The 14,048-nt window shown below is 39.1% G+C and overlaps 1 protein-coding gene across 1 annotated transcript in view; it reads right to left on the bottom strand.

Annotated features, from left to right (window-relative positions):
• The window catches only part of USP7 (ubiquitin specific peptidase 7), a 69,918-nt gene that overhangs the window by 26,965 nt on the left and 28,905 nt on the right, over positions 1 to 14,048 (bottom strand). The window contains exons 2-6 of the mRNA XM_027654901.1: positions 12,710 to 12,814; positions 6,908 to 7,106; positions 5,342 to 5,480; positions 4,534 to 4,622; positions 3,725 to 3,833 (exon numbers count right to left, since the gene is read on the bottom strand). Of these exons, the coding sequence (XP_027510702.1) occupies positions 3,725 to 3,833; positions 4,534 to 4,622; positions 5,342 to 5,480; positions 6,908 to 7,106; positions 12,710 to 12,814 (641 nt within the window). The remainder of the gene's footprint in view (positions 1 to 3,724; positions 3,834 to 4,533; positions 4,623 to 5,341; positions 5,481 to 6,907; positions 7,107 to 12,709; positions 12,815 to 14,048) is intronic.

Genomic DNA, 14,048 nt, shown 5'->3' with positions numbered 1-14,048 from the left:
AACTTTTCTAATGAATTAAGACTGCTTTAAGAGTTTATAGTGATCCAGTCTGGAAGAGAACTCTGCAGGTTCTGAACTCTGCTCCTGCCCATAGAGGTGCCAAACTCAAAGCTGGGTCGAGTTGCTCAGGATCAGACCCAGCTGAATTCTGAGCATCTCCAGCAATGGAGATCCCACAACCTCTCCACACATCCTACTGGAAGGCTGGACCACGTTGATTATGAAAATTTCTTTCCTAAGGTCAGAACACTGAATTTCAGAACAATTCTAAGAAGCTAAAAAAGCAAATAATTTTCAATTGCTATATTTTTATCATCCAAATGCAGAGTTGCAGTTCAACACAGTGATCTGGGCAAACTCTAAATATGAATAGCTAGAATTACACCTTTGATTTTACAAGTAAAGTTAATTTCTTGCTTTGAAATATGAACATCAAAACAAGTCAGCATCTCAACAGAGTTAACTTAAAACCCCTTCCTGCCCCCAGTTTATGAACCCTTTTATGAGTGGGTGTCATTGGCTAAAGGTAGAAGCAGAAGTTTGAATGACCATCTTAAATCTTCCAAATCTCTATAATCAACCCCTATTAACTTTTTTAACATCTTATAAATGCTTTTTAAAAACTAAATATATACTACAAATACAGTCAGTGCTGACACATTTTAAATAAATAAATATTAAAATGCTAAACCTACAGTAGGCTAAAAGTCAAACCTGTGTTTGACTCTTCCATCAAAAAAGCATAAATTGGAGTTAAGAATACCTTGACAATTAACCAAATCCTTTACATTTAGTTCTTGTTTGTTTTCCTCATATACCATCTGGACAATTAATTCCTTTCCTATATCTCTCAAGTAATAATCAAAATAGTCATTCACAATTTACTTATATTCCAGCTGCCACTGAATAAAAACATCGGTTTTATTTCTTCTGAAATTCTACGTGTGTTAATCCAAACCAGGCATTTAACTCAGTTTTCCTTGGTTCTCCATCCTGTTTGTGCATACAGGTGGTATTGAAGCTCATTTCTCTAAGTTTAGAGTAGTTTCTCCACACTAAAACAAACCACTTTTCAAATATGATCCTCTACAAACCCTTATTTTTATGCCTTATCCTTCCAAATTCTGAAAGCTTGACCTCAAGATCAAGAAGTGAGGCATTCTGATCCATTTAAAAAAGCAGACTCTCCTATTTAACATCTGAGAAGCTCCCTCAGGAAACGAACACAAAAGAGGAATAGGGACATGCATAGGCAGGGGTTATATGCAACAGACAGATATGAGAAAAATTTTAGATATTTACATAGTGAAAGGATGCTACAGATAACCTTGAACACATTGCTTCAAGCCAAGAATTCCTTGAGGAAGGGAAGAAAATACTGTGCATGAAATTCCAAGGTTAGGGGAAATATACTGGGTAACTTGAGGAGAGTCAGATCAGGGAGAAATGCACTGGACCAAGATTTATAATTTTAGTGTAGTTATATGAACATCCTGTAATGTTCTCATGAATTGTAGGGAATTTTTCAAGGGAACCAGCAAAAAGTTTCAAAATGGACTGGAAGCAGCCACAAGTACTGATGGGCTGGAAGCACTGATGACAGTTCTGGGACAACTCAAGATCAAACCTGGACCCATCTGGGAAATTACTACTGCTCCTTGCCTACCTGGACTACAGTTAAGCACATATTCACTGGTCACAGACAAAGATATGCTCAGAAGAGAGTTCCTTGGCTTTATTCTCTACCTCTGAAGCTGCTTGGTAGCTTAAAAGGGAGGTCTCACTTCAAATACCCAAGAACCTCCCATCTGTTGTCTGGAGGCAGAGCAAAGAAGAAAGGACCTCTCCATCAATCCTCCCCCACACTTCCCCAGGGTCTGCCTTTCCATAGGTACCTGTTTGCCTTTGCTATTGTTCTTTGCTTCCCCAGCTCTGCTCCTGACAGCAGCTTCTCTGGGAACAAAGCTCTAACTAACAGCAATAGAAATCCTTATCTCTTCTGAGTAAGAAGGATTCACAGAAATTATGGATATGGTGAGAAGCAAATCAAGGATGCTACATGTTTTATTTTACTCGGTTTTTAAGAGGAACAAGTTTGTTCAAAGTGAAAACAAAAAAGTGTTGTGAAAAGTACTTTTTTCAGACAAGACAACTACTGATTCTTCCTGACCTGTACCAGTGGCATTCCAGCTGATGTTCAGGACCATTTCCAGAAAGGAAGCTGCAGCTACCAGCTAGTAAATCAAGTTTTCTCATATGGCTACTATCCAGATATTAACACCTCCTAAAAGCTGCTATTTATTTTGGGGCTGAGGGAGAAGTGCAGGGCAATGCTTGAAAAGGTTAGTTCAGTTGAAACAAATCTGTATCACAAAAAGCATTTCTTCTTCACAGAACAAGATCATTTCATGGTACATATTGATTTACTGACTACAAGAGAGTCTTGAAACAAACTGCTCAATTGGATTCGACAGAGTCATTACAAAAATACTTTTTTCTCTCAATAGCAAAGTGAAGTTGTCCAACCAAAAACATAAAATGTACAAACATTATGAGTTATGAGCTGAGCAAAAAGAACAGGAATTATAATGAATGAAGAGTTGAACTAGTGAATTATACCTCCTGCAAAAAAGAAACAGGTGTATCATGTAAAACAAGTCAGGTATTTATTTCTTGTCCATGGCATTAGTAACATCTCAGCTACAGTCTACTGGAGTTTGATGTGCTTTTTCAGAGCAAAGAGTACATTGCAAAAGAGAAAAAAGAAATGCCAACTGGGACACTTACAGGCCACAGTGATATAAGTAATAAGATGGTGGGAAACTGAAGACAATGGAAAACAAGTACATTAAAAAGGGAAAAGAAAGTTTAATTGAAAGGTAACAACTACTCTACACAAGAGAAAGTGAAAATGAACTGTTCTGCTTAGGCTAAGAGACATACAGTAAATGCAGAAATGGGTAGACAATGAATTAGGATCAATAGGACATTCCACTAAACTAAATAGTGCTGAGTTACTTTTTTTACCAAGTATATCCTCTCTTCTAGATAACCATCTCCAATATCAAGTCATCACTTCTGTTTTTAATCCCATTAAGGGTACTGCACTGTTTTAAAGTGACATATTATCTACCATATTTTATCCTGGGTTTGGATATTTATTACAACAATATTTAAAGAAGTTCTTTCCTGCAAAGGAATTATTGTAAATAAAAAATATCAATACAGCAAACATAAAATTAAGTTGTTTAAACTACTGAAGCTACAATGTTTCCCATCACTACAAAGAGTTAACCATAATAACAGAAAATTCAGCCACATAATATAAATTACAAGACAGAACAAATGTTGTGCATGTGTATCTTTTTACTTTGTTTACAGGCTCAGAAGCCATAATTGACTGCCCTATTTTTAACTCTTTCAAAAACGGAAATTACTTCCAACTTTCATCTGCAAGATGTAGAGTCATCCCCTTTGCCTCCCCCCCAGCAATTCCTACCAACATTAACATGCAATGCAGCCAAAGAAACACCCCCTGAGCTCAGGTCTTCAGCAGAAGACAACATCTTATGTTCCACAAACTACTCAGCCTCCAGCAAGATGTGCATCACCACGTAAGTCCAACTCTTCTAAGAGGATAAAGGAACACACTGCTCTGTTCTAAAACACTTCTAACATTGGTTATTGCAATTAGCAAACTCGTGTTCTTTCACAGGTTACTTACCTTTCGTAGCTGATTGGTGAAAAATAAAGTCTGTAACAAACTGTTCATGTAACAAGTTGCTCCCTGGTTCTTTAAGCCAACATATCCTGTGTGCTTCTTTGAATCCCACCTGGGAAACAGTTAGTGGTTAAAACAAGACAGTTCCATATTAACTATAATAAAGGGCATTTGTTCTCAAGCAGTGCTGCTGGCAGATCTCAGCTACTCTTCACTGTTACTGAAGGTTCAAATAAACTACACTTCACTACTGCCTTCACAACAGTCTTTGCAATCAAATGCTTTGTGATTTTGCTAGCTTTTCTTTTTAAATGTGTCCTATATGGGAGAAAAATTATGTACTATGCAAGTGTACTGGAACCCAGAGCTGCACTTTTAAGGGCAAGTCTCCACTTCAGTACAACCACTTTGATCCCAAGTGCCACAAAGTAGAACAACTCAGATGGAGAAGTTTTACAGCAACTGTAAACCAAGGCAAGTTAGACAGCAAAGCCACTTCACTGCATCAGCTCCAAGATGACAAATGCTGAGGTCAGAACTGCAGAGGTGTTAAACCAGAAATCAACTCACACAGATGTTGAGGTTCCACAACATTATGCTGACTCACGCAAACAAATTTAAGCTATACAAAAATCTCCATGTGACTATAAAAATATTGCCGTGTGAGAATTCATCAATTAGAAGTGATAAAGTGAGAATGGCTGACGAGAGCTGCAAATGGCAGTAACACAAAATACTTGAACAATCTCAAGTAACATAAAAATATTAGAATTAAGAATTTTACTTGTTTGTTTTTAATTAAAGATACTTACGCCACTCCATGTGGAGCATCTGCTTGAACATAGACTTCAAAAGTAACTTTGTCCTCTTCTATAAAGCCTTTTTCAGGATCAGTAACTTCCTGTAAAACAGGAATGACACAGGAACATGAAAAGTGCAGTTTGCAACATGACTGTAGTGAAGCATCCAGTTAAGACATCACTTTCTAGTTTCCAAGGCTGAGCTATCAGTAATAATAAATTAAATAAGAAAATAATAAATTAAAGAAGAAAAACTGAAGAAAACACCAAAGCAGCTGTTTTTCAGCTTAATATATTTTAATTCTTTTTTAGTCTCTCAATACAGGAAACTTGTTCCTGCCTTTTAAGACTTTGCAGTAGTTTTTCAGTTTTCAATGGTACAAGAGTTGGTAATCAAATGTTCTGCTGCTTCTGGATAATACTCCAGAACCTTTGCAAATGCTTAAAAAGCTGTCACAATTCAAGATAAACCATAGTAGTATGACCAGGGCATTAAATATCCATACACACATACAGAGAACACCTGGATATGCAAACAAATTTATGTTGCTTCAGAATGCCACTGACTATCACATAGTGGAAACAAACACAGATATGCAGAAAACAATGAGGGAGTATTTAAATTACAACATAAGTAAAAGCACTCTACAAAAATTTAGTACAGGAATTTTTAAGAAATTGAAAAGCAATCCACAGCAGTGATAGAAAAAATATCAGTTTGGGAAAAACACCCTTTTCTAATTGGCATCTCAGTATGCAGGAGTACAAGTACAAAACTGCTCCTATCTAGCAATAGATTAATACATGTCCAATTACTTACACTCCAGGCCATGAAGTTGGAAAAGCCCCAGTCATTCTCCTTATGAAAGAACAAGTGACTAATACGACGACTGAATGATTTTTCATCATCCTTGTAGTTTATTATCTTGAGAACTGCTTGTGCATGACAGGACCATGACCTATAAATACAGAAGAAACACTTGAAACTCATTCCAAACCAAGCTTATTATAGTTATTAGCATAATTTTTTTGTTAGGGATTTTTGGTACATTACTTTCACACACGGTAATTTTTTTTTCCTTTTTAGATGTTAAGACTTGGTTAATTGCTATTGAGGGCATGAACCTCTGGGGCTTTCTGAAGCCACATTATGAATGTGAACTCAGAATGGAAATTGTTCTTAGGGCAACAGCGTTGTTAATAAAGTACTGTCAGGCAATTGCAGGTAAGAGAGGCTGAAGAGCTGCCTGATCTCAGAGGTGAGCTACTTCTGATCTGCTTTAACACAGATGGATGAGCCAACTCAAAGTGCTCCTGGTGTCTACAGAGTGTGGTATCTCTGCCTCTGGCTAAGGAAGGGAGGGGGTGGTTCTACCCTCCTTCCCACAAGATAAACTCCCCAACACCAATTGTCTCAGCAGCACTTCTTTATGACCACTCCTGTTCAAAACCACCCTACTTGTGCAAGACAATCAGTCTGAATGTCAGCTCAGACAAGGTCTTGTCACCGCCTCATGCAGTGGCATTACTGCTTGTTTAGCTCCACCAGCTGCACCTTGGTTGGTACTTTCAGAGATCACATTATCCTTTTACTGTGACTGCTTGCACATGAATCACTTCTCCTGCAACTTGTTAATACACTTCCAACCTTTTTCTTTACGTCCTGCACTAACCACTCACCCTCTGAATGACAAAACTGATGAAGAAGAGTAACCTGTTATTCAGATTGAACAACAAGCTTTGTGAGATCTGGTACAAGAATGGAGTTACCCTGTTGGAAAGGACACCTGTGGAGTCTGCACTCTGGCAGGAGAAGCTGCAGGAATGTCCCAGAAATTTGTAATTATCTTTTAAAATTTTTGTATTACTTACAAAAGTGTTCAAAGATAACCAATTCTGATTTGCATGCAGGACTCCAAGAACACATATGTGTTCATATCTCTCTTGATGAGGGATGAACTCCACTTTCATCCCCTGCTGTGCCTCCAGTGGTACCAGCTACCTGCTCACACACTTCACAGGGCAGGATTTATATATAAGGTTAGAGGAGCTCCAGTACCACTTCCAATTGAAACAAACTCAGAACACTTCCTATGCCAACACAACTGTCAGTCAAGGACTTCCCCCCAGCAGTTAAACAGAAATGTATCTAAATTCTACCACAAACTTCTAGTTACACAAGGTACTTTCAGCTCATCCTAAAGAGGGGATTACTCTTAGGCTTTGAGATTCAGAAAGGTGAGGAGGAAAGGGGACTCACACCCTTGCAGGTATTCTTTCCTGTTGCAGAAAGCTAGGTGAAATATTTTTTGTGCATGTCTGTATTTCTTGCAATAGATTAACCAGTGTCAAGTGAGGACTTGTGCAGTAATGAAAAGGGTCTTACGTGGAATCGGATTCAGCATTGCACTGAAGGAAGAATCCTACACTTTTTTGGTGTGGTCTGTCCGGGTAGAGTCGTGGCATAACCATGATTTTCCATGGCAAATTCCGTACAAAGCAGGGAGGACTGAGAACTGACTCGCTCAATCTGTTGAAGCGTTCGACTGTAAACTGAAATGTTGCTTCTGATCGCCAACTTGTATCTGTAACACATCCACAAAATTATTGGAAAAAACCTGATGTTTTCACTCAAAAATGCCTTTTTCAAAAATCATGCAATGTAAGCATGTTTCATGTAGTGGGATATTGGAAGCAACAAAGACATCCCCATCCCAGAGAGAGACTGGACTACTTTATTACTTAAGTTTCAATTTTTTCATTTTGAAAAACACTGCGACACAATTCAGGCACACAGAGCCCTGAAAGACACATTCCTTTTGTACACTCTTTCCTTAAATACTTCTTCAGCACTACAATTTGTTACCACTCAAGTTTCTTCTAAAGCAGCGGGTGCAGCAAGACAGAGACATCAAATGCTTTACAACTAAATCACAGCCCACTCTTAACTCTTCTTGAGTAGCATCTCCACAGCACAGTTTAAGTCAGCTCCCTGCATGAATCCACATGCACAAAGGACTTTCACAATCTGTTCAAATGCCCTGTTGATACCAAGTCATCATTTAGTTGTTTTTGGCTTGCAACAGTGTATTTTCAAAACGATGAACCCCATAGCCTGGCTGTTGGATTTTTTTTCAAATCTCATACCAGTTTGCTGAAGAACAGTTCAAGAGTAGGGTCCTGTATTCTCTGTGGTATTCAAAGCCTTAGAGATTTTTAGCGGTCTAAAAGTTAAACAAGACACTTTTTTTTTTTTAAAGTTTATTTTGACACACACAATTAATTTCTCCTTCTTCCCACATAGCCAGTTCTTCATATACCACAATCTGTTGTGCTTCTGTTGTACACAGCTATAACAGGGTGCTGGAGACTGTGACAGCTTCAACAAGGCACAAGGCTGGGCTCTGCAAGGCTGGGCTCTCCTTATTGTGACAAGCCTCATACTGCACACAGGGAAGGAGTAACTGCAACTTATCCCAACAGTTCTGCAGCTCAAGGATGCACAAGACACTCCTTCTCCATGGCTCCAGCCTGACACTGGTGTGACATGGTTTGGTTTGTTACTGGGTGTGAGGAGGCTCCAGCAGCACAGAGGGCCAGGGAGTACCCCTGGTCACTGCTGTTCTCACACCACCCACGGGGATGCAGAACTGATGTCACATGTGCAGTGACACCTGAAATCAAAAAGCACCGAGGTACAACGACACCAGCCAGAAATCTGATCAGGAAATTCTGACAAGGCACACACTAGACAACAAATGTGTTCCTTCTGTGCACGGGCAGCAGCGGTTCACTCAGCACCAGAGACAGTGTTGAACCATTTTTAAATAAACAGGTGAGTCCTCGTTGATACCTTACTTAAAAAATGAAACACTCTTCATTACAACATGCAACAGGGTAAAGATTATACATTTCAATACAGAAAATTAACAAGTTCTATCCACAACTGCCAGGGAACTTTGACAGATTTCGTTCTTCTCCCTTGCTAAACAGTTTTCAAGCAGTTGTCCTACTTCTGAACAGCCTCCCCGTTGATCTAATTTGTGTATGGTCTGACAGCCATAAGCACTCCCAACTGTCTCTTGACAATACTACAGCCCAAACCAGCTTCCTCTCCCCTCCACACCTGCAACGACCTTGTCACCCTGCACTGTCAGCTTCCTCAGTGACACAAGAGCTCAAAGGATTCCTTTGTCCTTTTTCCCCTACATGTAAGTGCAGTTAACTGTTAGTCTATCACTTAAAAACGGTTCTCTACCCATTTTCACTACTCACTGCCTGTTGACAGTGTAGAGAGCTGGATGCTTACAACCAAAAGCCAGGCAAGTTGCAGCCAGAGGAGCTGTACACTCTAAAACTTGATTTGCAGGCAGGATAAAACAAATCTGTAACATGCTTAACAATTTAAAAATCAGCCTTCCATCACACGTCTCTCAAACCAGCTCAAGTCCTCCTCCCTACTCACAGTCAGATCAGTGCTTCTGGGCTCAGTCTAAGCCTTCAAACAACGAGCCAAGTTTGGTTTCTGCCTCCTTTGATGCAGCTTTCAGAGCACTTCAGCAACACGATGCAGCAGTGCTGCTACAGTGTCAGCTAAAAAACACAGCCCACGCAGCATCTGCAGATGCTTCAGAGAAAGTTTGCCTCTATTTCTTGATTTCTTTTCAGGAAAGCCTGTGCATGAGAACACTCTTCTCTGTAGAATATTTGAGCAATCACTAGTAACTACTCTACAAAAACACAGGTCAACCCTAAAACAAGTTGTTATTTAAAAATAACAACTTTCCTTTCCTTCCAGAAAGCCCAGTTTTTTAGCAAGTATAATCGATTAAAACATGAATTATATTAAAAACTGCAGTTTACACAGCAAATGTGACAATTATTCTGAGTACATCAATAAATAAAACCCTTTTTCACCATCACAAACATGTCCACCAGCTTCCAGTAAAAGACTGCAATTGGCAGGAGGATAATTTAGTAGTGACTGGCAAGTAAGACTCCTATAAATCCCTGAACTACAAATACAACACATGATGCTGAACACAAGGTAAATAGAACAGACTCAGCTGACAGTGTTGGAGAAGTTACATGCAACAGATTGTATCTGCTACATGGAAAAGATTTTTTCATTGATGAGATGAATGCCACAATCAGCACCTTGATACAACAAAGATCCTGCAAATCAGAGAGCCAAATACTGAATATGATCCATTTTAAGGTGGAAGTACCTATTTAAATGTTTATACATTTGAGAAAAGCAGATTTCTTTATTCTATTAGTAAATTTTGCTTTATTTAAAGTGCACTGAGGTTATTAAAATATTCTGAACCTGAATTATTAATGAGGAAACTGGTTGAATATTCTATGAATATTTTAATAATGATCCAAATACTGGATGCAATACCAGCACATGGTTAAGACTGATGCTTCTGAAAGTCTCCTAGCCTCCGTGATTCTTCACAGAAATGAGACTTCAGGAGGTAATTGCAAAGCTCTGAGTTTATGTTTAGTTTGGGACCTTCTGTTTGAACTTTAACTTCTAAGAGAATTTATTCTGTGTGCTGTTTTGAATACTGATGCACTTGCAAACAAAATTCGATCAGAACCTTGTTTTTAATATTTTTTACATTAGTTGCAGGAGCCGCTATGCCAGCTCACAAAGCCTGGTTCATTAAGGTATTCTCTGTACAAAGCACACTACACTCCTTCAGCTGGTTCTTTTTAATTGCTAAGACATCATACAGAGCAACAACAGGTACTAGTCAGAGTGCTTGAGAGAACACAGCCTTATCTCAAAGTCCTGCTGGTGGTCTGTGCTGCCCCATTCCCTGTGCCTCACAATGCCTGTGGCTGGTTCCCAAGCAAAGGGGATGAGAGCTGCACTTTTTTTTCCCCCTGGTCTTATCAGTCATTTCTTTATGTGCTAAGCTGGAATAACAAAAATCACCTCCACATTTCTTGAACTCAGAAAATCATCAGAAAGCTGGTTTCTATGATCCAGCTGGAAGCATCAACCTTTCATCTTCCTGCTCACCTCTTTCGCAGGAACCATTAAATTCACTAATTTCACTCAAGAGGTATCTAAATTCTCTTTATGCATTCTGTATCAGCTCAGATTGATGCCCCTTGCTAGGAATAACAGCAAAGGAAAACTGTATATTTATCAGAGAAGCCCCTGTCTCTCATTTTTTCCTATCTTCTGAATGAGCTGTCCATTACACACACACATCATGCTGCAAACCAGGTTAGCAAGAGAACAAACAGCAAGAGAGCAACTGCACTGGTGTGTAAATAATGCAACAGCAAGCAACTAATCTGATTTACAGGACTTGGAAAAGAGGCATCATCCACTTACGTGATGCAAGTCTTCAGGAATGTTTTTTCAACAGCTCTACTTTCTATGTGTGTCAGTGCTTCCAGCTGGATCACAGAAACCAGCAGAGTGGGCCAAAGCTCCTCACCAGGCTGAAATTCCACCAAGGCATGGGAAGCTTTCACAAGCCTTTTGTCAAATACCTTCAGATACTTCTCCCTACCTTCATAGCCAGTTCTGAGTCAGTTGGCAGCTGACAGAAACTGCTTGACGGCAGTTTTTTGGTTAAAAAGTCCACACTATTCTGAATGAAGAGCTGTGTGTCTGATTACCTGTCAGCCTTGATATAGCCTGGGTTTCCTCAGCTGTTTGTGCAGCCTAAGTTCCCTTTGCCTAATTTGTACAAGTATACACAGACCAACTAGTGGACAAATTCTTTTACTAACTGACCAGTGTGTTATGTACTGGTTGTATCAAGAGCAAACATTATCAGGCTTTCTATCTATAAACACCACTACTAAACATAAACTAAACAGAGCTGTTCTTGCCAGTCAGTGTTAACTCACATGATCTTCTCTATTCACCCTCCAAATACCATGGCCTGACAAAGACATTTAACATCTTTTATAAAAGCTTTTGATAAGAACAGAATTCCCTGTTTCACTCTCAGCTAGTTACTCTGAGTAATAAATCAAAGCCCTCTGAATGAGATCAAGTAATCACACAAATAAAATGCACAGGTTAAAAGCAGACCTCATTTTTATTTTATTGTGAGACTCTGATTATAGGAAACTTTATCTTTGCCAATGATACAGAGGAGATTCAACCATGAGATGCTTTTGTCCTGAATTTAAACCCTATTCTCTTCATGAACATTACTATCTTCTATCAGTATTCTATGTTTCTTCAGTACAAGAAAGGAAGCACTTTTTTGACCTTCAACCTTAAACACTGATTTTTCTCAAAAGATCACTCAACATTTTTGCACAAATCTAACTAAATGCTTATGCCCAGTCCTGAATGTATCTCACAAGACAGCATGGAACATGAAATTAGAGTGGAACAAATCCCACTCATATCCTGTCCCCCTTCTCCCAACTCCATTTTATTTAGTTCCTCAAAATGAGCAGTCCCTGCCCATATCCACTCCTAAGAAAAGAAGTATCACTGCACATTTTCCTCACTAAACTTAACAGACTTCAGTGAGTTAAAAATTTTTTACCTTTCTTTAAATAAAGCCAGACACATCTACTTATAATTTTCTGATCTTTTGTAACAGAAAAAGACTGTACACCCTTTTTTTTTCATTTAATGGACCAACAAAAAGACTCCAAAAACACACCTCCCCTTTTATTAACAGGACATCAATACTTATTTCTTCCTTTACATCTGCAAGTAAAAGGGCATCAGAATTGAGGGGAAAAGATGTTCATCAATGGAATAGTTACCACTGACTTACCATACAAAGACAAAAGCAGAGCACAGCTGCCACCTGACAAGAGAGCAGGACAGATAAGGATTCCAAACATCCTGAAGGAATTGTGTAACTGTCACTATTCAGCAAAGCCCCAGCTGCAGCAGTTTAAAGGGATGGATCACAAAACATAACAATGGACAGTATCACTCTGGGCAATTTTAAAATGAGTACCTAGAAAGAGTATGAGGAAAAAATCCCAAGCCCTCAGAAGTCTAATCCTATTGTACAGTGTGTTAAAAGGATGCCTGTACAGAAAACCAGCAGCCACAACTACAGAGGGTTTCATTTTTTTAATGAGCTGCAGTTGAGAGGACACAGGTAAGATATGGACCATTTTCTCCTCAAAACCGTAACAATAAAGAAGCCAAACAAACCATGTCTTTATCAAGTTTACTTACCATCTTCCATGTCTTCTTCAGTGTTGTTATGTCCATCAGCCATCGCTACATTCCCATTAATGACAGGATTTTGAGTAATTCTTGGAGGATCGTCTGTATCTCCAGCTAAGACAAAAAAAGTATGTAAAAATTAACCAGCTGATTAATAATCAGAAATTAACATTTTTGTCTCAGGTAGCACTTACAAGACACACCAATGGTGCACACTTGCACAGAACAGTATCCACCTTAATTATAGCACAGCAATTGTACTGGTATGTGTCTAACTACAATTCTTCAGATAGATGAATATTTATAGATGAAGAAGAAAGTCCACATTAATGTGGAATACAAATACCATTAACTGATTTCTAAGTTTTCAAACAGCCTCACAGTCAGCATCTCATAATCAAGTCTCATTAACTAAAAACTTTTTAAATCATTTTTTCTGGCATTCTGCATTTTTACACAGATACAAGTTTCTAATAGCAGACTTTCTAAACTAACAATTTACTTTAAGACTTCTTCAGTGTTACTGTTTTTTTAAGAAAAAACCTAAACCTTTCATCAAATGTAATGGTAAGATTTATATCTTGGGGAAAATTGGAAAGGAAATCCTTTAAGATTAAGGAACATTTTAGATACAACATTTTCCAGCTTTTAGCCATCATTGCTATTAAGTTTTGCTACAAAGACCATTTAAAACATATGTAAATGCCACTAAACCAAGAGATATGAGACAACTTGATGAACTGAATGCCACTATTTTAAAGATGCATTGATTTGATGAACAAACATCTTCCTGATGCATCCAACAACCGAACAACACCTCCTTTCATCACTTGTGCACCAAAAGCCAGTGGATAGTTTCAACATGATTACAGGGAAGTGGGTATATTCTTGGATAAAGTGGGTTTTATCATCAAACTGTAAAACATACAAGCCCTTGCAACCACCTCAAGGACAAAGTACTGCTCAAAAGACACTCTAATTTAAAGGGTCTGACGGGTTTCTCGTTGCCGTGCTAGTCCTGCTGTTAACTTGTATATTCTGCTACCCCTTAAAAGCCCCAAGGCCACTGATTTCTGTAACCAAGAACAGTTTTATACCCAAAACTCCACACAAGTTCTTGACTGTGTGTGCACCAGGGATACAGGTAACGGTTCCCAAGGGGCACAGCACGATCCCAGTCCTGGGCACGGCCGGGCTGCTGCTCCTCGCCCGTCAGCACCCTGGACAGAGCCGCTCCTGCCGCCGGCCCCGCCGAGCTCCCACGGCCTCTCTGCTCTCCAGTGCTCCAGGGGACACCCAGCGACCAGGATGCCTGGGATTGGGATGCCCAGGGACCAGGATGCCTGGG

This window comes from Corapipo altera, unplaced genomic scaffold (genome assembly GCF_003945725.1).
Source record: "Corapipo altera isolate COAL_440 unplaced genomic scaffold, ASM394572v1 98, whole genome shotgun sequence".
Taxonomy (NCBI): Eukaryota; Metazoa; Chordata; class Aves; order Passeriformes; family Pipridae; genus Corapipo; species Corapipo altera.
Note: the sequence above shows the minus strand (reverse complement) of the source record. Positions and strands in the feature narration are given on the sequence as shown.